Source organism: Phacochoerus africanus, chromosome 8 (genome assembly GCF_016906955.1).
Source record: "Phacochoerus africanus isolate WHEZ1 chromosome 8, ROS_Pafr_v1, whole genome shotgun sequence".
Lineage (NCBI taxonomy): Eukaryota > Metazoa > Chordata > Mammalia > Artiodactyla > Suidae > Phacochoerus > Phacochoerus africanus.
The window spans coordinates 4,262,654-4,285,453 of NC_062551.1; the positions used below are offsets into that span (position 1 = coordinate 4,262,654).

Sequence of the window (22,800 nt, forward strand, 5' to 3'; positions counted from 1 at the left end):
ACAGCCCCCGTTTAACCTTATCGGCAACGTTGCGCAGGAGATGGTCCAGTTCTATGGCCAGCGTGTCACCTCGAGCAAGTGAAAATCTCTCTGATGACAAGTTCATCATCTGTAAAATGATGATGAAGCCTCACCTGCTTTTGTGGCATCAAGCGAGCATGAGCACAGTGTACAGGGCTTGACACAGCCCAGACCCAACAGGACCTCCCAGTAAGCGCCAGCTGGGTACCTGCCTGGGGGACCAGGCCTTCCACACTCAGTTGGAATAATGATGGTGACATCACGCAGGCATGTTTGGGAAACTCGAGAGCAGGAAGACACACAGAGCAACAGAAGGAGCACCGAGGTTGGAAGCCCACAGACCTGGGTGCAGCTCCTCCTCTGTCGCTGACCAGCCCTGTAACCAGGGCCAATCGTCTGTCCCAGGCAGTGTGAAGATTAAAAAACCCCAATTCTGGGAGTTCTCATTGTGGCCCAGTGGGTTAAGGACCTGACTAGTATCCACGAGGACGCAGGTTCAACCCCTAGCGTTGCCCATGGGTTAAGGATCTGGCGTTGCCGCAAGCGGTGGCACAGGCCACCGAAGCGGCTGGGATTTGACCCGCACCCTACTTCCATATGCTGCAGGTGCAGCAATGGAAAATTTTAAAAAAGAGGAAAAAAAGGTAAAAATCCAATTCGGGAGTGCCCTGGTGACACAGAGGGTTAAGGATCCAGCACTGCCACTGCTGTGGCTCGGGTTACAGCTGTGATGTGGGCTCAATCCCTGGCCTGGGAACTTCTGCATGCCAGGGGTGAGGCCAAAAAGACAAAAAAAACCAAACAAACAAACAAACAAAAAAACAAAAAAACCCCAACTCCTTAGTTGTGCCTTGCATGTGGCAGGTGCCCTCAGTAAATATTTCACAAAGGACCGGCAGCCTAAAGAATCAGAGGAATTTAGGAGGCATGGTGACCCCAACCCTGGACTAGCTTCTCTGTGACTTTATCTTGCTGGTCGTGAGCTTACCTGATGTTCTCTCGGAGGCTGAGGCTTCTACAAGCGGGGTCTGGAAGGTCCCTAAACGCTTGAATCTGTGTGTTTTTATTTTTTATTTTACTTTTCAATTTATATTCATTCGTTTTTTGAATCTGTGGGGTTTTGTTTGTTTGTTTGTTTGTTTTTGTCTTTTTGCTATTTCTTGGGCCGCTCCCGCGGCATATGGAGGTTCCCAGGCCAGGGGTCCAATCGGAGCTGTAGCTGCCAGCCTATGCCAGAGCCACAGCAACGCGGGATCCGAGCCGCGTCTGCAACCTACACCACAGCTCACGGCAACGCTGGATTGTTAACCCACTGAGCAAGGGCAGGGACTGAACCCGCAACCTCATGGTTCCTAGTCGGATTCGTTAACCACTGCGCCACGACGGGAACTCCTGAGTCTGTGTGTTCTTAATGAACACTGCAACTATGGGAAGGAAAACTGTGAATCCTCTTTTTTAAAATCTCCTTTCATTTGCATCTGACACTAGTCTCGAGTCATTTCTCTATATTTTACTTTTCTAAAGGTCCCTCAAGAGATCAATGGATAAGCAAAATATGGTCCATCCATACAATGGAATATTATTCAGTATTTAAAAGCAAGGGAGGGAGTTCCCATTGTGGCACAGCAGATTGAGAATCTGACTGCAGTGGCTCAGGTCACTACAGAGGTACAGGTTCAATCCCCAACCTAATGCCGTGGGTTAAAAGATCCTGTGTTGCTGCGGCTACCGCGTAGGTTGCTGCTGTGACTTGGATTCAGTCCCTGGCCCTGGAACTTCCATATGCTGCAGGTGCAGCCCTAAAATAAATTAAATAAATAAATAAGGGAGTTCTGACATGTGCTACATCATGGATGAAGCTTAAGGACACTGTGCTCTGAGAAATACACCGGTCACCAAAGGTCAAACACTGTAGTGATACCACTTATGTGCGGTACCTAGAAGAGACCCATTCACAGAGACAGGAAGTAGACTGGGGGTTCCTGGGGAAGCGGGGAGAGAATGAGGGGTTAGTGTTTAATGGGGACAGCGTTTCAGTTGGAGACAGTGAAAATGTCCTGGAAACGGATGGCGGTGGTGATTGGACAACCACGTGAAGGTCCTGAAAGCCACTGAACCATGCACTTAAATACAGCTAAGACAGTAAATATTATATTACGTTCATTTTGACACACACACATGCACACCCAGAGCAAGAAAAAGCAAAAGGATCAAAGGAACCCACCCCCTCTGCCTGTGCAGGTCAAGACTAGCAGGAACTCCCAGTCTGTCCAAGCTCCTGTCCCTGGGAGCCAGCCAAGGGGCTGGAAGAGGCTTGTGTGGTTAAGGGGAGGGGCCAGGAAGGCAGCCTGGGCAGGGAGGATCTGGCCGGAGACTCCCTCACCCCAGGTGTGTTCTGTGACCATGACTGTGGCTGTGGGGACAGTCTGAGCCCAAAGTGGGAGGGCACCTGGCCTCCAGCTAGGTTCTGAAACGAAAGCCACTCTCAGGCATGTGAATGAGAGAAATGAAAGTAGAGCATCCAAGAGATCCATGTTTGTGGATCTTCATAGCAGTATGATTCACAACAGCCCCAAGGTCCACCCGCCGGTGACGGATAAACCAGATGTGCACTATCCATACAGCGGAGTATTATTCAGCCACAAAAAAGGATGAAGGGCTCATGCATGCTGTGCTATGAGTTGAATTGTGTCCTCCAAAAAAGATCTGATATGGAAGCAACCTAAGTATCCACTCAGTAGATGAATGGGTAAAGAAGATGTGTATATATGTGTGTGTATACACATAATGTATGTGTATACACACAACATATGTGTACACACAACACACACACAACCTATGTATGCAATGTGTATGTTTATACATAATGTATGCATACAATGTATACATATGTACAAGTGAATATTATTCACCCATCAAAAAGGCTGGAGACCTGCCATTTGCAACAACACGGACGGACCTAAAGGGTATTATGCTACATGTAATAAGTCAGAGAGACAAATACTATATGACATCACTTACATGTGGCCTCTAAAAAATAAAACAAATGAACAAACACAATAAAGGGAAAACAGAGTCACAGACACAGAGAATAAACAAGAGGTTGCCAGCGGGCGAGGGATGCGGGGATGAGAGAAGTGGGTGTGGGAGAGTAAGAGGTGCAAAATTCCAGCTGCAGAACAAACGCATCACAGGGATGACACGTACAATGTGAAGAATATAGACAATACTTGAGTCATGTCTTTGGTGACACATTGTAACTAGACTTATCCTCGTGATCATTTTGAAATACACAGAACTATCGAATCACTATGCTGTACACTGGAACAAACTCAGTGTTGCAGGCCAATTAAACGTCAAAAAACTCGGAGGAAGAGAGATTAAATTTATGGTTACCAGCGGTAGGGGAGGGAGAATCGGATGAAGGCAGTCACAAGGTACCAACTTCCAATGAGAAGCTAAGTAAGGACCAGGCATGTAATTTACAACATGATACATACAATTAACACGGATGAATGGGCGTTCCCGTTGTGGCTCAGAGGCAAGGAACCCAACTAGCATCCGTGAGGATATGGGTTCGATCCCTGGCCTTGCTCAGTGGGTTAAGGGTCTGGCATTGCTGTGAGCTATGGTGTAGGTTGCAGCTGTGATTTGGATTCCATGTTGTTATGGCTGTGGTGGAAGCTGGCAGCTATAGCTCTGACTCGACCCCTAGCCTGGGAACTTCCGTATGCCGCAAGTGCAGCTCTAAAAAACCAAGCAGAGCAAAACCAAACCAAAAAAACCACAAAACAACAACAAACCCCCCCCCACAGAAAGCCCCCAAACACAAAACCCCCCACTGATGCATGTTCTCTGTGCATGTTGCTAAGAAGGTAACTCCTAAGAGTTCTCACCACAGGAGTAGCTATGAGCTGATGGGTGTTCACTATGCTTTACTGTGTCATCATGAGGGTGAGTGAAATCGCCACGCTGCTCGCTTTGAACACACACAGGGTTGTGTGTCAATTACATCTCAATAAAACCCGAAGGGGGAGAAAAGCAATCTTGAAGTCCCAACCCCATTTTTCCGAACGTGACCTCACTCAGAAACAGCATCTTTATAGAGGCAGCCAAGTGACAGTGACGTCACTGGGGGGGGGGCCCTAATCGAGTGTGACTGATGCGCTCATGAGAAGGCGATCTGGACCCAGAGACAGAGGCGCCCAGAGGGAAGATGACATGAAGACGCAGGGAGGAGCCGTGTGAATGGAGCGGAGCCTCTGCCAGCCCGGGCACCAGAGGCTAAGAGGAAGGCACAGAACGGTCTCACCTGGAGCCTCTAGAGAGAGCCAGGCCCTACCTGGACCTTGCACTTCTGGCCTCCAGAACTGCGCAAGATAAACATCTCATCGAGGGGTGGGGGGAAGGTTAGTTGTTTGTTTTCTCTCTCTCTTTTTTTTTAATGGTCATACCTGCGACATATGGAAGTTTCCAGGCTAGGGGGTCACATTAGAACTGCAGCTGCCGGCCTACACCACAGCCACAGCAACGCGGTATCTAAGACGAGTCTGCCACCTACGCCACAGCTCATGGCAACGCCGGATCCTTAACCCACTGAGCGAGGCCAGGGATGGAACCTGCATCCTCACAGATACTATGTCCCGTTCCTAACCTGCTGAGCAGGAACACTGGGAAGTGGGAGGGGGTGTCTGTCTGTTTGCTTTGGCCGTGCCTCCAGCAGGTGGAAGTTCCCAGCTAGGGACTGAACCAGAGCCACAGCAGTGACAACACCGGATCCTTAACCGCCAGGCCACGAGGGAACTAAATTTCTGGTCTTAAGTCACCATCTTTATGGGGCTTTGTCAGCAGCTCTAGGAAGCCATGACATCCTCCAACACAGATGAAGCTCAAAAACCTCGTCCCGAGTGAAGGAAGCCAGCCAAAAACAGCCAGGTAGCACATGATGCGGTTTTTATAAAATGTCCAGAATAGGCAATGCATAGAGAAAGTCAACGCGCGACTGCCAGAGGCTGGGGGTGGGGGGAGCGACCGCTGATGGGTGTGAAGTTTCTTTAAGGGGCGACCAAAATGTTAAGAGCCCTCCACCGGGGGTGCTACGACAAGCAGAGGTCACACGACGTTAGGGCTGTGCTCAGGGATGACACTGAACTGTTCGCTTTTCTTATTATTGGCCACGCCTGCAGCATGTGGAAGTGCCCGGGCCAGGGGTCGAACCCTTGCCACACCAGAGACCTGAGCCGACCCCAGACACTGCTGTGACAATGCCAGATTCTTAAGCTGCTGTACAAGGGAATTATGGAACTGGTCACTTTAAAACAGTGAATTTTACGTTATGCGAATTTCAACTCCCTTAGAAAATTTTTTTTGTCTTTTTTTTTTTTTTTTTTTGCTATTTCTTGGGCCGCTCTCACGGCATATGGAGGTTCCCAGGCTAGGGGTCGAATCGGAGCTGTAGCCACCGGCCTAGGCCAGAGCCACAGCAACGCTGGATCCGAGCCACATCTGCAACTTACACCACAGCTCATGGCAACGCCAGATCGTTAACCCACGGAGCAAGGGCAGGGACCGAACCCGCAACCTCATGGTTCCTAGTCAGATTCGTTAACCACTGCGCCATGACGGTAACTCCAGAAAATTTTTTTAAAGAAATTTTAGTCCCCTTGTGGCACAGCAGGTTAAGGATCTGGTGTTGCTGCTGTGGCATGGGTTCAATCCCTGTCCCAGGAACTTTTACATGCTAGGGCTCAGCGAGGGAAAAAAAAAAAAAAAAAAAAGGAATTTTGAAAAGCTACTTAGACTGGAACTCCCTCCATAACTGTGACCCAGGTTCCCAACTTGCTCCTGGGTGCCCATCTCAGACCTCCCCCAACCCCCCACCATCCCCTACACCAGCTGGTCCACACTGCCCCCTCACCAATTTCAGTGTGCTGTTTCATGCACCCCTAAGCTCCTTCCTGGGCTCCAGGTTGGCGATCCACGCACCTTCTCCTCGCACTCCCCACGATCGAGCTTAGGAAGGAGCCGTCTACCCCGGGGGGCTCTGCTTTCTCACCTCCTCTCCACTTCCCGACCCACTTACACAGGGGCCCTGGTCCCTCCTGTGCTCCCAGGCTGCTGGGGCAGGGGGCGTGGGGCCGGGGCCCAGGCTGACATTGGCAGGGGCTCGCCCCGTCTCACTGCAGGGGTGCCATCCTCAGAAGGCTGAGCCCTGGGATCCAGACGGAGCCCTCGGCCCCGACCCCCTGCATGTGGCTGCTGGCACAGCCCTTACCCCCTCAAGGACACCCGCCTTATAGACTCTCTGCTTTGAATCGCAGCCTGTTCCTTCCCTAGTAGAAGAGGCGCAGCATGACTGGGGTCCGGCCCCCTCTGGGGCACCTCTGAATCCTGTCACACTGGGTTTGGGGGAGCCCTGCCTCCCTTCTCCTCTGTGTCTCCTGTTCTTTTTATTTATTTATTTTTTGTCCTTTGTCTTTTTAGGGCCCTGTGGCATGTGGAGGTTCCCAGGCTAGGGATCCAATCAGAGCTATAGCCCCAGTCTACACCACAGCCACCAACTTGGGATCCAAGTCACGTCCACGACCTACACCACAGCTCAGCTCACGACAACGCCAGAACCTTAACCCACTGAGCAAGGCCAGGGATCGAACCGGCGTCCTCAGGGATCCTAGTCGGGTTTGCTAACCACTGAGCCACCACGGGAACTCCTCTGTCTCCTTTTTCAATAAGCTGTTTTCTAATAAGGTAGAATTCCCGTAAAATAAAATGACTTGCCTGAAAGCATACAATTCAGTGACCTCTAGAACATTCCCATTGTTGGGCCATCACCGCGCCTACCTAGTTCCATCACCCCAAAAGGAGAGCCTGTACCCATTAGCAGTCACACCCACCCCTCGCCCAGCTTCTGGCAACCTCCAATCTGCAGGCCGCCTCTACAGATACACCAGCTCCGCAGATTTCATGTCAAGAGCTCCAGGCAACATGTGACCTTCTGTGCCTCCTTTGGGACCCCCAAGGGACTGTCTGCCCTTGAATAGACCCACACTGGCGATGAGTGGAGGCTTCCTGAGCCCTGAGGAAACAGTCTGGAACGTCTTAGAGAACCTTCACCAAGCCAGACAGGGTGTGCGGAGACTGCACCGGGCGGCGGCGTCCAAGGGACCCAAGGCAAACACAGCATCGCTGAAAGAGGAGCCAGCAGAGCCAGCGACTACGTGGCACCTGGGGGTGAACCCCGCCTCCTCTGATCTGGAGCCCAGCTCTCTGCCTCCCGTCTGGCTTATGGGCACGCAGCTCATCTCAAACATGGAGTTAGACCCCGGTGTTTAAAGGGTTTGTGCAAACACTTATTTCTATAAGGTATTTGCTCAAAACCGCCCCCGTGCCTGTGTAAAGAGTTCGTGCAAACATTTATATCTATAACGTATTTGTTCAGAACCTCCCCCGTGCCTCAGTCTCCCGGAATGTGGGGGTTCTAACAGCAGGGACTCCGTAAGCCTGCCGTGGGCTAACAGGAAACCAGGGACACACAGTCCAGCACTTGGGGACAGCTGGGGGGAGGGGCTGGCTCCTTCTCCAGCAGCTGTGAACTGGGGGAGAGAGGGCGGGTTCCAAAAGGGCTGCCAGATTTAGCCAAAAAAGAAAAGAGAGAGAGAGACAGGACGTCCAGCTAGCTCCGAAATCCAGATAAACAATGAATCATTTTTCAGGGCACGTACTGGGCAAACACTGCACAGGACCCGTGTACACTAAAAAGTGATTCACTGTTTATCTGGAATTCAAATGCAGATTCTCAGGCCGTGTCCTGGACCTAATGCATCAGAAGCCGTGGGTGGGCCCTGCAGTCTGTGTTTTAACACGTTCTCCAGAGGGTTCTGATGCACGTCAGAGCTGGGGGCCCCCTGGGATCTTGTGGGGGGCCAGCTCAGGAGCGGGGACCCCAGTCATCGGATGCCCCAAAGGTCCGGCTGATTCTCTACGTGGCCAGAGCCGAGTGGAGGGCTCCTGGCTGGGAGATGCACTCAGTCCCGAGGGTTGTTTTCAAGGCACTGCCATCGTGGAGGAGAGATGAGGCTGTCACCAACGAGCCAAGTGCTAGGTGGCAAGTGTCAGGGCCCCAGGGGAGCTCTGGGAGGCCAGGCAGGGAGCATCCTTCTGCTTCCTGGGGAGGGATGGAGGGGAGGCCCGAGGCAGCAGGGACCCCAAGACATTCTAGGAGACTTGAACCCTGGAGGCCAGACCTCTGACCTCTGGGACTGTAGGAGAATAAATCTGTATGTTTTAAGCCACCAACTTGGTCATTTGTTACTGCAGCCCAAGGAAACTGACACACCATCCACCCATCCATCCATCCACCCACCATCATTGTGGGAAGGAACCCAGCCCTCCGAGCTCCCAGACTCCCAGTCACCTATGCCCAGAACACTGTGCCACTTGTCCGCCACCAGCGTCGGACTGTGAGCCCCACCGGGGCAGTGGCTGGTCCTGTTCAACAGATACGCAAGTGCTCACCTGCTCACTTGCTCACCCAAGTGCTGCTTCTAGAAGAAGGGGGCAGACAAGGGAAGGAGATGGCCAGTGAAGGGGAAGCAGAGAACAGCTAACAGATCGTGATGACAGTAAGATACATCCACAGCGACAACCCTCGATGCCGACGACACAGCAGATCGACAGCTAACATTTGAATAGCAGACATCTCGCCCTGCACTGGACGTATGCAAGCTCATTTAAACACCAGGGCAGCACTGTGGGGTGGATGCAGTGTGGATCCGCATCTTGCAGACGAAGAGATGGCTGAACTCGTTGACTCTGCAGTCAGGGCTTTTAGTCTCGGCTCTACAGAAACGTGAGAAAACTTCCTAGCGGACATTGTGTTGGGCAAATGGGAGGAAAGAGATGGAAAAACACAAGTGTCTGGATCTTCCAAGTGAAATGGAGGGAGAGGATGGTGGGAGCAGGCAAAAGCCGAGCCTCAATAATGACCCCAAAGATGCCCACGTCCAAATCCTTGGAACCTGTGACCACATGACCTGACTTGGCAGAAGGGGCTTTGCAGATGCAATTAGGATCCTGAGCTGGGGAGAGCACCCTGGCTTACCCAGCTGGCTCCCTGTCATCACAAGGGTTCTTCTAAGCGGGCGGCAGGAGGGTCAGAGAAGGAGACATGGGGACAGAAGCATAACATGGAGTGATGGCTTTGAAGATGAAGAAAGGGGCCGCCAGCCAAGGAATGCGGGCAGCCTTCAGAAGCTGGAAAGAAGGCCAGGAAGCAGATGGTCCCCCAGAAACACCAGAAGCAAAGCAGTCCTGCTGAGATGGCGATTTGAACCCACTGCGACCCATGTCAGACCTCTGACCTCCAGGACTGCAAGAGAGTAAATCTGTGTGATTTAAGCCACCAACTTTGTGGTCATTTGTTACTGTAGCCCAAGGAAACTGACACACCATCCGACTGCCTGTCTGTCAGTCTGTCTGTCTGTCTATCCATCCATCCATCCATCCACCATCATTGTGGGAAGGAACCCAGCCCTCCAAGCTCCCAGACTCCCAGTCACCTATGCCCAGAACACTGAGCCTCTTGTCTGCCGCCAACATTGGACTGTGAGCCCCACCAGGCAGGAGCTGGTCCTGTTCAACTGACACCCAAATGCTCACACAGTGCTTGGCAAATAGAAGGTGCTCTGAAGTGTTTCTGGGAGGGGAGAGAGGGGGGAAGATGGGGCCTGGAGTTGTGCTGCCTGGAAGGGCTGGATGCCCCGGGGGCCGGAAACAGCAGTGGCAGGTGGTTGCCAGGGGCAACTGCAGATACAGACGGCCTAAGGGGGCTGCTGTGAGAAGGTGCAGTCATGGGTTACAGACCCCGGTTCTTCGAAGCCCCACTGCTGCCCATGGCGGGGGCTGAGCCACACGGTGGCCAGGGCAGCTGGCCCACGTCCTCAGAGAGTCCTCTCTCACCCAACAACCCTGTGCCTGTCCATCATCTATTCCCCAACTGCCTCCTGCACGCAAGGAACTCTGCCTGGTGCCTCAGGAAGGCAGATGTGGCACCTGCCCTGATCCAGAGCCTACATGAGCAAGTCCATTTACGAGATGATAGGACAAGCAGGAACGAAAGAAACCACTGAAGGACTAGAAGGAACCATGGACTACGTTAAAAAAAGAAATTCACAGTGAGAAAGGACTTTCTGAGTGCCAAAATGTAGCCAGCAACCAGGAAGGAAAAGACCAATAACCTCACGACACAAAACCAAGGGAGTCCTCTCTAAGGACCACCTCATGCAAAGCCCGGAGGTCAAAACCATGCTGGGCACATCTCTGCAGCTTCTAACACGGATGAAGAAGAATCCCCCCAACAAATGAAGCGTTCTTACTCACAAAGAAGGGAAAAGACCATAAGCTCAGGCTTTCTTTCCTTTTCTTTTTTTAAATGGTTAAAGCGTATAAACTAAGAGTTCACAGAAAGGGAATAATGCTCAATAACTTTGAAACACGGACAGATAAACTCACTTAAAATCAGAGGTGCACATTGAAAAGATTCCAGTCCACCACCCCTTCCCTACCTGATAGGTCCGTTTCCAGAAGTTAGTACCCGGTGGTGCTGGGGACGGTTTTGAGGGGTGGGTGAATCGGGACGGGCCCCTCTGGAGGGCAATTGGCAGCATCAAAGTTGGCAACAGACCCGCTCAAGTCCTTTCTTTTTCAGATTTACTCACTGCAGAATGGCATCTGTTCAAAGTCATCCATTGCAATATAGCTTATAACTAAGTACTGGAAGCAACACACAGGCCACAAATAAAGGACAGGTTCGATTAATTTTAGTAGCTCCATAATGTGAAACGTGGTGCTGCCATTAAAACAAGGTCATCAACATTTTCATTTACCTTTATGGAAAGTGTAGACGCATATGGTGGTACATCCTCCATACAGGCATGTGCACAAATCCTGTGCGTACCTGCATGCCTTTGTGCCTATGTGGACACCTGAGTAAGCCCGCCACCTGCAGTGGGAAACCTCTCCAGCTCCCAGGGGCTCCCTTGTGCCCTCTCCCAGCTGATGGCACCCCCCCCCAAAGATGGCCAACATACAGACTGCTATCAACATGGGTTTGTTCTGCCTGTTGGGCTTTTTTTATTTTATTTTTTTGGCTGTGCCTGCAGCAGGCAGAAGTCCCCAGGCCAGGGATGGAACCCGTGCCACAGCAATGACAACCCTAGGTCCTTAACCCACTAGGCCACCAGGGAACTCCTGTGCTGGCCATCTTGGAACTCCATATAAAGGAAATTGTACACATACTCTTGCATCTGGCTTCTCTTTCTCATCTTAGCAAGACTCATCCAGGGTAATCTAAAATATGGCACAGACGCACCCATCTACAGAACAGAAACAGTCTCACAGACATGGAGAGCAGACTTGTGGTTGCTGGGGGGAGGGAGGGGGAAGGACTAGGAGTTTGGGGTTAATCGATGCAAACTATTATATTTAGAATGGATGAGCAATGGGGTCCTTGCGGTATAGCACAGGGAACTACATCCCGTCACTTGCGACAGAACATGATGGAAGCTAATGTGGTAAGAATGTATATAGAGGTATGACGGGGTCACCTTGCTGCACAGCAGAAATTGACAGAACTTTGTCAATCAACTATAATTTTAAACATTTTTTAAAAGGATTTATCCAGGTTGTTTCATGCACGACATCACTGGCTTGGGTTGCTGTGTAGTACATTTCCAGGATACGCACCATGCACGTAATTCTTTGCATGTCGTTGGGCATCTAGGTTGTGCCCAGTTTGGACTCTTTACCTAACGCTGCTGGGACCTTAGGTCCAAGTCTTTAGCAGATGGAAGCCCTCATTTCTCCTGGGTACAGGCCTAGAAGCGGCTGTAGGGGCACAGGGTATACATGCCTTTAGTGACAGTCCGCACTGCCAGTTTTCCCAGTGGTGGCCCATTAGCCATCGATTGGGAAAGAAAAAAGCTGCACTGTACGGCAAGCCACACTTTAGCCTATGTCCAACTTAAAGGAGAGGAGTAGGGATTTATTAGTATACTCAGGGCACACATCTAGTGGAAGCCACACAGACCAGGGGTTGAGGTGTTTTGGGCCTGGGAACCGGGTGGTGGAAAGAGAGGCAGTGAGAAAAATCCCTTTTGTACCTTCTTGAATCTTTTTTTCTTCTTTTTTAGGGCCACACCTGCAGCATATGGAGATTCCCAGGCTAGGGGTTGAAACCAGAGCTGTAGCTGCCAGCCTACACCACAGCCACAGCAACGCAGGATCTGAGCCGCATCTGCGACCTATACCACAGCTCGCAGCAACACCAGATCCTTAATAGGGATTAAAGCAGGGATCGAACCCACATCCTCATGGATACTAGTTTGGTTTGTAACCAGCCGAGCCACAACAGGAATTCCCCCTCTTGAATCATGAACCTTGAGTAAGAATTGCTGATTCCAAGCCTGGGGGCTGGGCTGGTGCCGGAGGGGACGGGGATTCCTAGGACCGGGGGTGGGGGGGGGTGGGGGGTGGGGGGGGGGTTGGGGGGGGTGGGGGGTGAGATGTTAATTCGGGTTGGGGGCCAGAGGCTGGGGCCAGAGGAAGCCCTGAGGAGGCCAGCAGGGCTGGGGTGCACGGAGCAACAGGGGACTGAGATCCTGGGGCAAGATCAATGCAAATGAACTCAAGAGGGCCTGCCCACGACTTTTCAATTTTGAGGGAAGATCCTAAGCGCAGAAACTGGGTGGAGGGAGCAGCCCCGGGCTCCCCTCTCACTGATCTGGGCTCTCACTCTAGTTCCCCAGCCTCCAGCTGTGCAACCCTCAGCAAATCCCTTGATTTCTCTGAACCTCAGTTTTCTGCTCTGGACAATGGGAATGATGCTGCCACATACTAAAAACTGCCGAGGCTGGGGTTCTTAAAGCCCCACCTCGGGTCAAGATGGATTTCAGAGGTGGTTTACAGTCCCTCAATCCCATCTAGGCAGTGCTGGTGGTCTGCATGTGAGTGGGAGGGTGGTGGGACCCTAGACAACGAAGATCTAACACTAGGAGGAAATGAGACCCTCAGAGTGTGTATCTTGCTGGGGGGGTGGGGGTGGGGGCAGTGCAGTCAGGGGTCAAGAGAGAAGATGGCTGAGCTAGGAGGTGGCCAATGGGATTGGGGGTCAACAGGTGGTTGGCAAGGTGAGGAGCTGGGTTACACAAGGGAGGTTGTGCAATAGGTAAGCAGGCGAAAGACAATGGGAGCTGGCAGGCTTACTGTTGGTGAAGGGAGTTATACAAAGAGCCAGCACCAACCCTGGTATTCACTGCATTGAAATCTATGGTCACATACACAAAAAATACATATGTACAGACATACACACAGGTATAAAACTCAGTATGGATCTAACAGCGTACACACACACACCTGCGCTGAGAGGGCCCAGGGGCCAGGGTACCCCAGGACCGTGAGCACCCATCCCACCAGATATTGATTTCTAAATACCCTTCTTCCAGTAAAAAGAGCCAAGGCTCCTGGGAGAAATGACCGTGGTGGGGAAGGTTCTTAATGAGCCTGCAATTTCTTCTTATGCAAGAAAGTGGGCAGGAGCTCAAAGGATGATGGAAAAATGTCCAGAGGGCACCAAAAACTCGCCGTGACAAGGGGCTTCTATTGGTCAAACCTGGGACAAGCTGAGCATCAAAATAAAAAATGACGTTAATGAATTTTAACCCCCTAATTCAATCGGAATCCCTGAATTCATACTGATATATGTGGGAATATGTAAGTGACCACACCAGTGGGGGAAGGGCAGGTCTTCCCAACACCAGAGCGCCAAGCCATACGGGAGGGAGGAGGATGGAATCAGAGAACCACCGATCAGCAAACATCGTAAAAGTAACTGATTCAGGCAAGGGTCACCAACGGAAGCTAAAACTGAGCGAAAATGGGGTGAGAGACAGGCTACTGACACAGTCTCAACATGATGTGCCATAAAATACTGATGAATTGCAACGGGGAAAACAGTAACTTTGTAGAAGAGAAATCTGGCCAGTAGGGGTAGAGAATTCAAGCACAGAATTCAGGCAGACCCGGGTCCAAAGTCCTAGGAGAGCTGTGTGGACCCAGGCAAGCTCCTTCACTTTCCAAGCCTCAGATCGCCACAGAGGGCTTGTAAGGGTTCAGAACAACCCGGTGCCATAACCATAGACATTCAGTGGAACGGGGTTCTAAAAATTAAAGACACTACCTGAACGCCCATCGGTTGGGGAGGGGGGTTAAAGAGACACGCCTGCACAGCCCGTTGGAAGAGAATGTGCTAGACGGGTACGTAGCGCAGCTATGTGGGGAGGGCAGAGGAGTTGAGGACCCTCAATATGCAAAAAAATAATAATAAAAATTAAAAAAAAGGACACTTAGGCCGTCGCTTATAAATTCTAGTAACTACTGTGATCAGGTGCTGCTCTGAGTACGTCATGTGTATTAAGTCATTCCAAGAGATTTCTGATGTGGGTGCACCTATGGCCCCGTTGTACAGAGAAGAAAACTGAGGCACCAAAGAATTAAGCAGTTTGCTCAAGGCCTTCAGTGGCAAGTGGCAGAACTAGACTTGGCATCCAGGTAGCTGGTGCTGCAGCTGCTCATGCTCCCCACCACGGCCTTTCTAGAACTGCACAGAAAGGCGGCCAGGACCTCTCAAGGGAACGATCATCTGATTAGCTGCAGCACGTCATCAGATGACTGCAGACTGAGGAGCTGCAGAGGCACCTCCCTCTGCCTGGCACCGAGGAGGAAAGTGAAATCGAAGAAGCGGGGGCGTGAAGGAGGAATTTCAGACTGTGCAAATCTTTACCGGGGTTTATGAGAATAAAACACCTAAGTCAAATTTTGAAAGGGAACAGGAAAAAAAAAAAAAAAAAGGGCCAAAGAGGGAGGGAAATAAAGAAAAAAATGTGTAGTTCCTGGTTCATAAAAGACAGTGGGAAAACAGCAGCTAACATCAGCTTAAGTCAAGGATAAAGGCAGGCGAAAACTGTCACTCAAATTTCAATATGTTGGTATATGGGGGACAGAGGGACAGAGAGAGAGAGAGAGGGGCAGCCCTGTGGGGTGATTTCTGAACCTGGAGATGAGGTGCTGCTGAAAGAGACTAGCTATCTGCAGAATGTCCTGGGCAGAGAGGCACCTGCAGGATCAGAGGACGGAGGCCATGCTCCAAGGTGTGCCTGAAATGTGGCCCGTGGAAAAGATGAAAATGAGAATGTGCAGCTCGTGTGCCAATCTCAGTTCTCCAAGTCCCCATCAGCGCCTTCAGGAAGTCTCCCTGGATTGCACCCAGACCGCCGCAGTAGCCTCGCCACAGGCTACAGCCTTCTTTTTTTTCCCGGCTGCACCTGCAGCATATGGAAGCTCCCATGCTAAGGGTCAAAATGGGGCTGCAGCTGCGGTCTACACCACAGCTCATGGTAACATAGGATCCAAGCTGCATCCACAAACGACACTGCAGCTTGCAGCGATGATGCCGGATCCTTAACCCATTGAGTGAGGCCAGGAATCGAATCCAAATCCTCATGGATACTACGGTGGGTTCTTAACCCACTGAACCACAGTGGGAATTCCCCCAACCCCTTTCTTACATGCGCTGCTTCCCTTCTTGGGACTTAGCCGAGTCTGTACTTCTATACTCATGAGTATCATTACTTGGTGACTCTACCCCACTTGGTGAGATGAGTGTTCCACTCACTGAAAGGGTCTGGTGTCTGGAGAACGGGAGAAAAAGCAGTGGTTCTCAAACTCAAGTGAACACAGGAACCGTCGAGGGCTGGTTACAACTCAGACCGTGTTTGGGGAACAGCTGATCTCAAGGAGCCACAAAAGGATGTGAAGGTCAAAAGAAGGCTGTGTAGAGGCTGGAGAGGAGGAAGCCAAACAGCAAGAACTTTCTGGTGTCCGCAGCTGCGGCCTCACACCAGGACACCCTCCAGGGCTCAGCAGGCACCTGCTGCAGGCAGCGCCCTGCTGGCGCCTTCCCCAAATTCTTAGTCATTCTGCTCGCAGGGGCCTCACATTTTCTTCTTGCAAATTATGGGCGGTTTTTTTGGTCTTTTTAGGGCCACGCCCGCAGCAGATGGAGGTTCCCAGGCAAGGGGTCAAACTGGAGCTGTAGCCTCTGGGCTACACCACAGCCACAGCAAAGCCAGATCTGAGCTGCATCTGTGACCTACATCACAGCTCACGGCAACGCCGGGTCTTAACCCACGGAGCGAGGCCAGGAATTGAACCTGCCTCCTCACGGATGCTGGTCGGGTTTGTTTCCACTGAGGCACGACAAGGGGAACTCCTCGTCTTGCAAATGATGTAGCCGGCCCTGCCCCCACCATGGAGCACCTCCCTGGGCCTGAGCAGGGGCGGGGGCGGGGAGAGTAGGAGCCCCTGACCCAAAGTCAGAGAACCAATCACACAATGATGATTTCTAAGGAAAACCACGACCACTTTCTTAACGAGGCATTGTGCAGAGCTGTAAAGCCATCTCTCATTTATTTTTTATTTATTTTTGCTTTTTGCACATGCAGCATATGGAAGTTCCCAAGCTGAATTGGAGCGACAGATGCTGACCACAGCCACAGCCATGCAGGATCCGAGCCGTGTCTGTGACCTACACCACAGCTCACGGCAATGCCGGATCCTTAACCCCCTGAGGGAGGCCAGGGATTGAACCCTCATCCTCATGGATCCTAGTCAGGTTCCTTAACCACTGAGCCACAAGGGGAACTCCAGGACCCTTTATCCTTAATAACAAGGCTCATGACATTGGACGTGCCTCCCCTTATTCCAACCCTCGAGAGAACCAGCGAGACCTAGACGCCTTCTCATGAACAGAACCAGGGACCGGCTAACATGGCATCATCAGACACATTCTCAAGAGCCCACACGTTTTGGCAGATCTTCCAGACTCTGAATATGTGTTTTATGTGTTTTAATCACTAGCCGAACATAATATATCATCTAGACCTTCCGGGGGCCAATTTACAACAAAGAGCGGTGATGTGACGCTAGTGCCACTTTTGCATCTATGACAACAATCTCATGACACAGGGAAGGGACGCAAGTTTCTCAGTGGCTCAGAGAGGAGCTGGCGGGAGAACAGAGCCGTCGCATGGCATGTGCTAATGGTGTCAGCTCTAAATCGTCACACCTTCAGAGGATCATCACGTTGCAGGCGAGGCTGCCCACGAACCAGGTTCTTGGCACAGAGCTCCACGCCACCGCTGATGAGTCCCAAGTATGCTCATCAATACGACGCCTGGCACTCACCTTAGCTTCAGATGAACCAGCCAGTTCGACGGTTATCAAATGGCGGCCTCTCAAATGGGCATCTGCGGGCTGCTTGCTGGCAACTGGGCTTAAGTGTGAGGTTGCTTGTCCTAACCTAGCAAACCAATTCTTGATCTATTTAAATGCTCTTTTGTACGGACACACCTAAGGAGATAGTCTGCCTGAGTTTTATCAAAATCAACAATCCAAAGAGTCTAAATAAAGGCCGGAACTCAAGACGAATAAAAACATTAACAGAAACCCACAGCTATGGTGCAGGCCATGCCACGCGTGGTCTCATTTAAGGGATTCTTTCTACCACTCTGGTAGGCAGCCCCCGACCACCTGCCTCACCTTATTCACACCCTTGTGAGAGCCAGCCAGGCCTAGACGCCTTCTAATGAACAGAACGTGCCAGAAGCAGTGAGACATCACTTCCAAGACTGGGTTATTAAAAGGATCACTCATCCTTGGGGAAGCCAGCTGCTAAGCCATGAGGCCGCCCATGGAATGGGGCTGCAGGGGAATTTTTCCTGAGAGGGAGCTTGCAAAGGGACCCCTTCCTGTCCACCCCAAGAGCCTTCAGATGAAACCACAGCCCTGGTGAGAGCTGGACGGCAGCCACATGAGAGACCTGTAGCCAGAAGCACCCACCCAGCCCACCCCAATCCCCTAGATCCACAACCCAAAGGAACCAGGAGATAACAGGTGTTGTCCCCAGCTGCCGCATTTGGGAGTGACCTGTGGGACAGGAATTGACAGCGAACACAACCAATTGACGTCACTGGCTGCGTTTTCAAAAGACATCACCCGTCACACCGAAATGGAGCGGCTACATTTGTTCTTCATACTGTGATTAGAAGCTTAGTTCAATTTTAGAGGAGAGTTCTAAGCACAGGGCTACGTTTACTGCAAGTTTTAGGCTTATACTTAAGTCACATCTTTATATGCATAATTTCAGACAACATTGGAACTGACATTTTTTCGGGGTGGCATATAGTGCTAAATTTTGAGAAACACCAATGTATGTGTATTTGTGTTTGTGTGTGTAAACATCAGAACTCCTGGTCTTGCAACCCAAGTGTGATCTCTTAAAAACGCACGTCTGATTGTGTCTGTGCTGTTTACTGCATGCCTCACATCTGGCACATGTGTGAACTGATGAATGATGGTGATGCCACAACGTAAAACCTTTCAGCCATTCCCTGTTGCTCTACGGATGGGGCTCAGATTCTTTACAAGGCTCCACGCGGTCCCCTATTGCAGCCTCATCCTCTCCCACCAACCCTGGCATCCTCATTCCCTTCTGCTCGGAACTCTCCAGCAACTCTGCCCTTCCCTCTCCTAGCACCTGCCGTTCCCATCAGTTGGAATCGCCTCTTCACTCAACAGTCAGCTATCCTCTGTGGTGGGACCCAACTCTGCCCACCAGGCCAGGGGACCACAAGGGCGAGGGCTGTGTGCACCTTTTTCTCCCATCCCTGGCAGGGAGCCCCATGAAGCCGGGCTGAAGGAATGTGTGCCCATGACCAGCAGGTGCTCCATGAAGCCAGGCTGAAGGAATGTGTGCCCATGGCCCAGGAGTGCTGGAACCAAGACATCACCCTGCTGAGCTCCAGGAAGATGAATCAGCCAGGAAGACAGCATGGGATGGAGCCATGCCAATCTTTGCTAAGAGATGGGAGGCCTGAGGGTCAGAGGTAACTTTCCCAGACTTGGCACGTGTCATCCAGGAAGCAGGAATTTCTGGTCCAACGTTTTCCTCACCCAAAGTTCAGGTCATCAGAGAGAGCTTTTTTCCATTAATGAATGCTTTTCTTTCCATTATACCAGAAATGCATCTTTGGAGCTTTAAGAACTGTGCTGGAGTTCCTGTTGTAAACTGTGGGTTAAAAATCTAACATAGTGTCTGTGAGGATGGGAGTTCAATTCCTGGCCTCGCTTAGTGGGTTAAGGATCCAGTGTGGCTGTGGTGCAGACCTGCAGCTACAGCTCTGATTCAACCCCTAGCCTGGGAACGTCCATATGCTGCAGGTGCTGCCGCAAAAAGATAGATAAAAAAGATAGGAAGTTCCTTTATGGCTCAGTGTTAAGGAACCCGACTAGTATCCATGAGGATGCAGGTGTAATCCCTAGCCTCACTCAGTGGGTTAAAGATCCAGCGTTGACGTGAGGTGTGGTGTAGGTCATTGACGAGGCTCGGATCCTGAGTTGCTGTGGCTGTGGCATAGGCCTGTGGCTGCAGCTCCGATTTGACCCCTAGCCTGGAATTTCCTTGGGTGCGGCCCTTAAAGGAAAAAACAACAACAACAACAAAAAAAACCCCAAAACTGTGCTGATTCAGCCACAGGTGCTCTTGTCTGACCCCCTGCACCCCACCCTCCATCGCTCTGGTACTTTATTCTCTATCACACCTGAGACCATTGGATCTTAAGCTAAACATCTGTTGGTTGCTCCGTAGACCGTCAGCCTCCCGCAGGAAGGCTATTTTGTGCACAGCTGTATCCTTACCACCTGACGGACCTGAGAGTCCCAATAACCTCAACTCTCACATGAACACACTCACCCAGCTCACCTGGGGTGGGGCGGGGGCACGAGGCAGCAAATTCTCAACCATAGTCAGTATTATACCCCGGGGTGCCTCCGAAGTCCAGAGGCCGCCCCCAACATCGCATGAACAAGTGCCCTCAAAGAGCTGTGACTGTTGTGGAAATGATCCCGGTAAACGAACGGGGCTTCTCTTTCCAATTTTGTTGAGGAAAAAAAAAGAGCCCCAGGTGGAGGATGTCGGTGTGAGAGCTGAGCTGGCAGGAAAGACATCACCTGGCCCAGCCGGACTCCTTCCTCATCTCACTCTGCTTTTACCTTTATTGCAACTTCCTGGGTTCCACAGGTGCCTTTAGAGAGACGATATTTTCTCAGCTAAGTCATCACGCCCCTTCAGGGTGCAGCTGAGAACAGCTCCGCCACACCGGGTGGGTGAGCACCCCCGCCCCCACTGCCTACCTTTGAGGGCCCCTTTGGGAAGCTGGTGGGGGGGGGCTTGAAGCCCACTTTGTTTTTTCTGGTTTTTTTTTTTTCCTCCTCTTTTTAGGGCCACATCCAAGGCATATGGAGATTCTCGGGCTAGGGGTCAAATCGGAGCTGCAGCTGCCAACCTACGCCACAGCTCATAGCAACGCTGGATCCTTAACCCACTGAGCGGGCCCAGGGATCGAACCCGAGTCCTCATGGATACTAGTGGGCTTCGTTACCACTGAGACACAGTGGGAACTTGTGAAGGCCACTCTGGTGCAGAGATCCAATTCACCGTGCCATCTCTGTTCATGTGACACCAGCCCCATACCTGGCACACCTGCATACTCTGCAAGCCTGTGTATCCAGACCAAATGCGATAGGAACCAACTGCATCAGGAGTGTTGGCAAAATACTCAGCTGATGCAAAAATCACAAGATGGGAAAGAAATAGGAAGAGTTACATAGAACAGACAAGTGTTGGCAAACGAACTTCAAATTCCTTTAACAGAACGCCTTACACAGCATCTAGGGAGAGAATTGGATTTCGGCCGGGTAATGGAACTCTATATTCAATTCACGTTTCACACACACGTTGCTTCAGTAAAACAGATTATTTGAAAACTGCCGCTACTCGGCCCTGTGGTCTACCTTTCGAGCACCAGAATTCTCACATTCACGTCCATTTATCAAATACTCTTTTTTAAATGCGCAAATATATTTCAGACTCATACAACCAACAGGTTCTGACGGTTGTCAAGTTTTCCCAGCTGATCTCATGCATTAAAAAGCAAATGAAGGTTTCCCTTCAGGCCTCAAAAAGCCGGGGGACCACTGCAGGAATTGTATTTTTGAATGACTGATTCCAAAAAGCGCAGTGACCCAGAGACGCTCTTGCAGAAATTCACTGCTCTCTGCTCTTGTATGACACTGCGTTCTGCTTACAAGGGAAGGAGAAAATTGGAGCATCGCCCCTTGAACTTGTTCAGTCTCTGGGTTTTCCATGTGGAAGGGTTTGCAGGGACAGCTTTTGTCGGTTTCTCTATTAGTCAAAACTCCCCCTGGCCCTAGAATCCAGTTGGTTTATCCTGGAGGGTCCCCTGGAGGGGATAAAGTCAACAAACTAATCTGAGTGGTTTTTTTAAAACTGGGAAGCAAAACTGGGAGGCTCGGTCACTCATCATTTCACCCTAAAACATCTGCACGGCAGGTTTTGTTTTGGTTTTTTACGTGGCTCTCTTTTTTCTCCCCCAACGCAAGATGCTTTTAAAAAATGCAATGCAAATAGCAGCCCGGGTGGGAAGACCGGGGAATTTAAATTTTCTGGAGTCAGAGAAACCCAGGTTTAGTTCCTAACTGGGTCATTCGCTAGCTGTGTGCCACCTTAAGGGACCTATTTAACGTGTCTCGGCCTCAGTTTCGCATCCGCAAAATGGGCTGATACGTGAGGGTTAACCGGTGAGCGAAGGGCCGGGAGCAGAGCTGTTTTAACCCTGCTCAGGGCTGGCGTTGCTATGAAGACGCCTTCTTCGCAGAGCCCAGGGCGGGCGGGCGAGCTGGGGGCGTGCAGCCCGCAGCGCGCGCACGGAGTCTTGGGGTGGGACGGGGTGGGGGTCACACCGCACACCCCGCGCCTGGTCGCCAGGACTCACCAAGGTTTCCAACTCGGCCCCCTCCAGCGGCTCGTACTGGTGACCCGCACGCGAGAAGGCGAATTTCTGCAGGAACTTGGAGAAGCGTCCCTTGACCATGGTGAGCGGCCGGAGGCCCCTTGCCCAGGCTCCCGTCCCGCCGGTGGCCGCGCCTCCCTGCGTCCCTCGGTCCCTGGCGTGGCCGAGGCTGGATGCGCGCGCCCAAGCCTCCCGGGCCAGACCCAGGTTACCAGGTAGCCGCCTACCTGCCCGCCGCAGGTGAGGCCCCGCCCCAGGGGCGGGGCTGCGCACCCGGGCGGTGCTCAGCACACCTGGCCCCGCCCCGCCCCGCCAGCCCGCCTGGAACTTTCCCGCCTTGGGCGGCCGCCCAGGAAAACCGGGGGCTGCAGGAGCGCCTGAGAGCTTGGGCTGTTTTCCAAACTTGCCAGGTCCTAAGAAGCATCTGGAGCGGGGGATGGGGTGGAGAGAGGCGGCAAACGCTTGTTTACAATGCAGATTTCCAGACCCCTCCCTCCCCTGAGTCACTGGGTCTGGAGGGGGCTGGGAAGCTGGACGTTATCAAGCAGGCAGGTCATCCTCCGGGGGAGCCACGTGTGGTCAGCTAAGGTACTGGGAGCACGGTGAACGGCGCTGACTCAGACCCTTACCGTAGCTGCGCGGCTCCGGACCAACCACGTGGCCTTTCTGAGCCAGGGATCCCAGTTTGCTATCGAAGGAGAAGGAAAACGAGGCCCTCACCTGAAGAAGGGCCCTGGGAGTGAGACCCAGGGGCAGGAGAGTGCAAGGACCCCACTGCTTTGGGGCTGCTTGCCTG

General features: G+C 51.8%; 1 protein-coding gene across 1 annotated transcript in view; it reads right to left on the reverse strand.

Moving 5' to 3' along the window:
- Positions 1-22,214, reverse strand: part of ATP2C2 (ATPase secretory pathway Ca2+ transporting 2) — a 76,372-nt gene extending 54,158 nt beyond the window's left edge. Inside the window, exon 1 of the mRNA XM_047791944.1 lies at positions 21,987-22,214. Coding sequence (XP_047647900.1) covers positions 21,987-22,085 — 99 coding nt within the window. The 5' untranslated portion in view covers positions 22,086-22,214. The remainder of the gene's footprint in view (positions 1-21,986) is intronic.
- Positions 22,215-22,800: the final 586 nt, after the last annotated feature.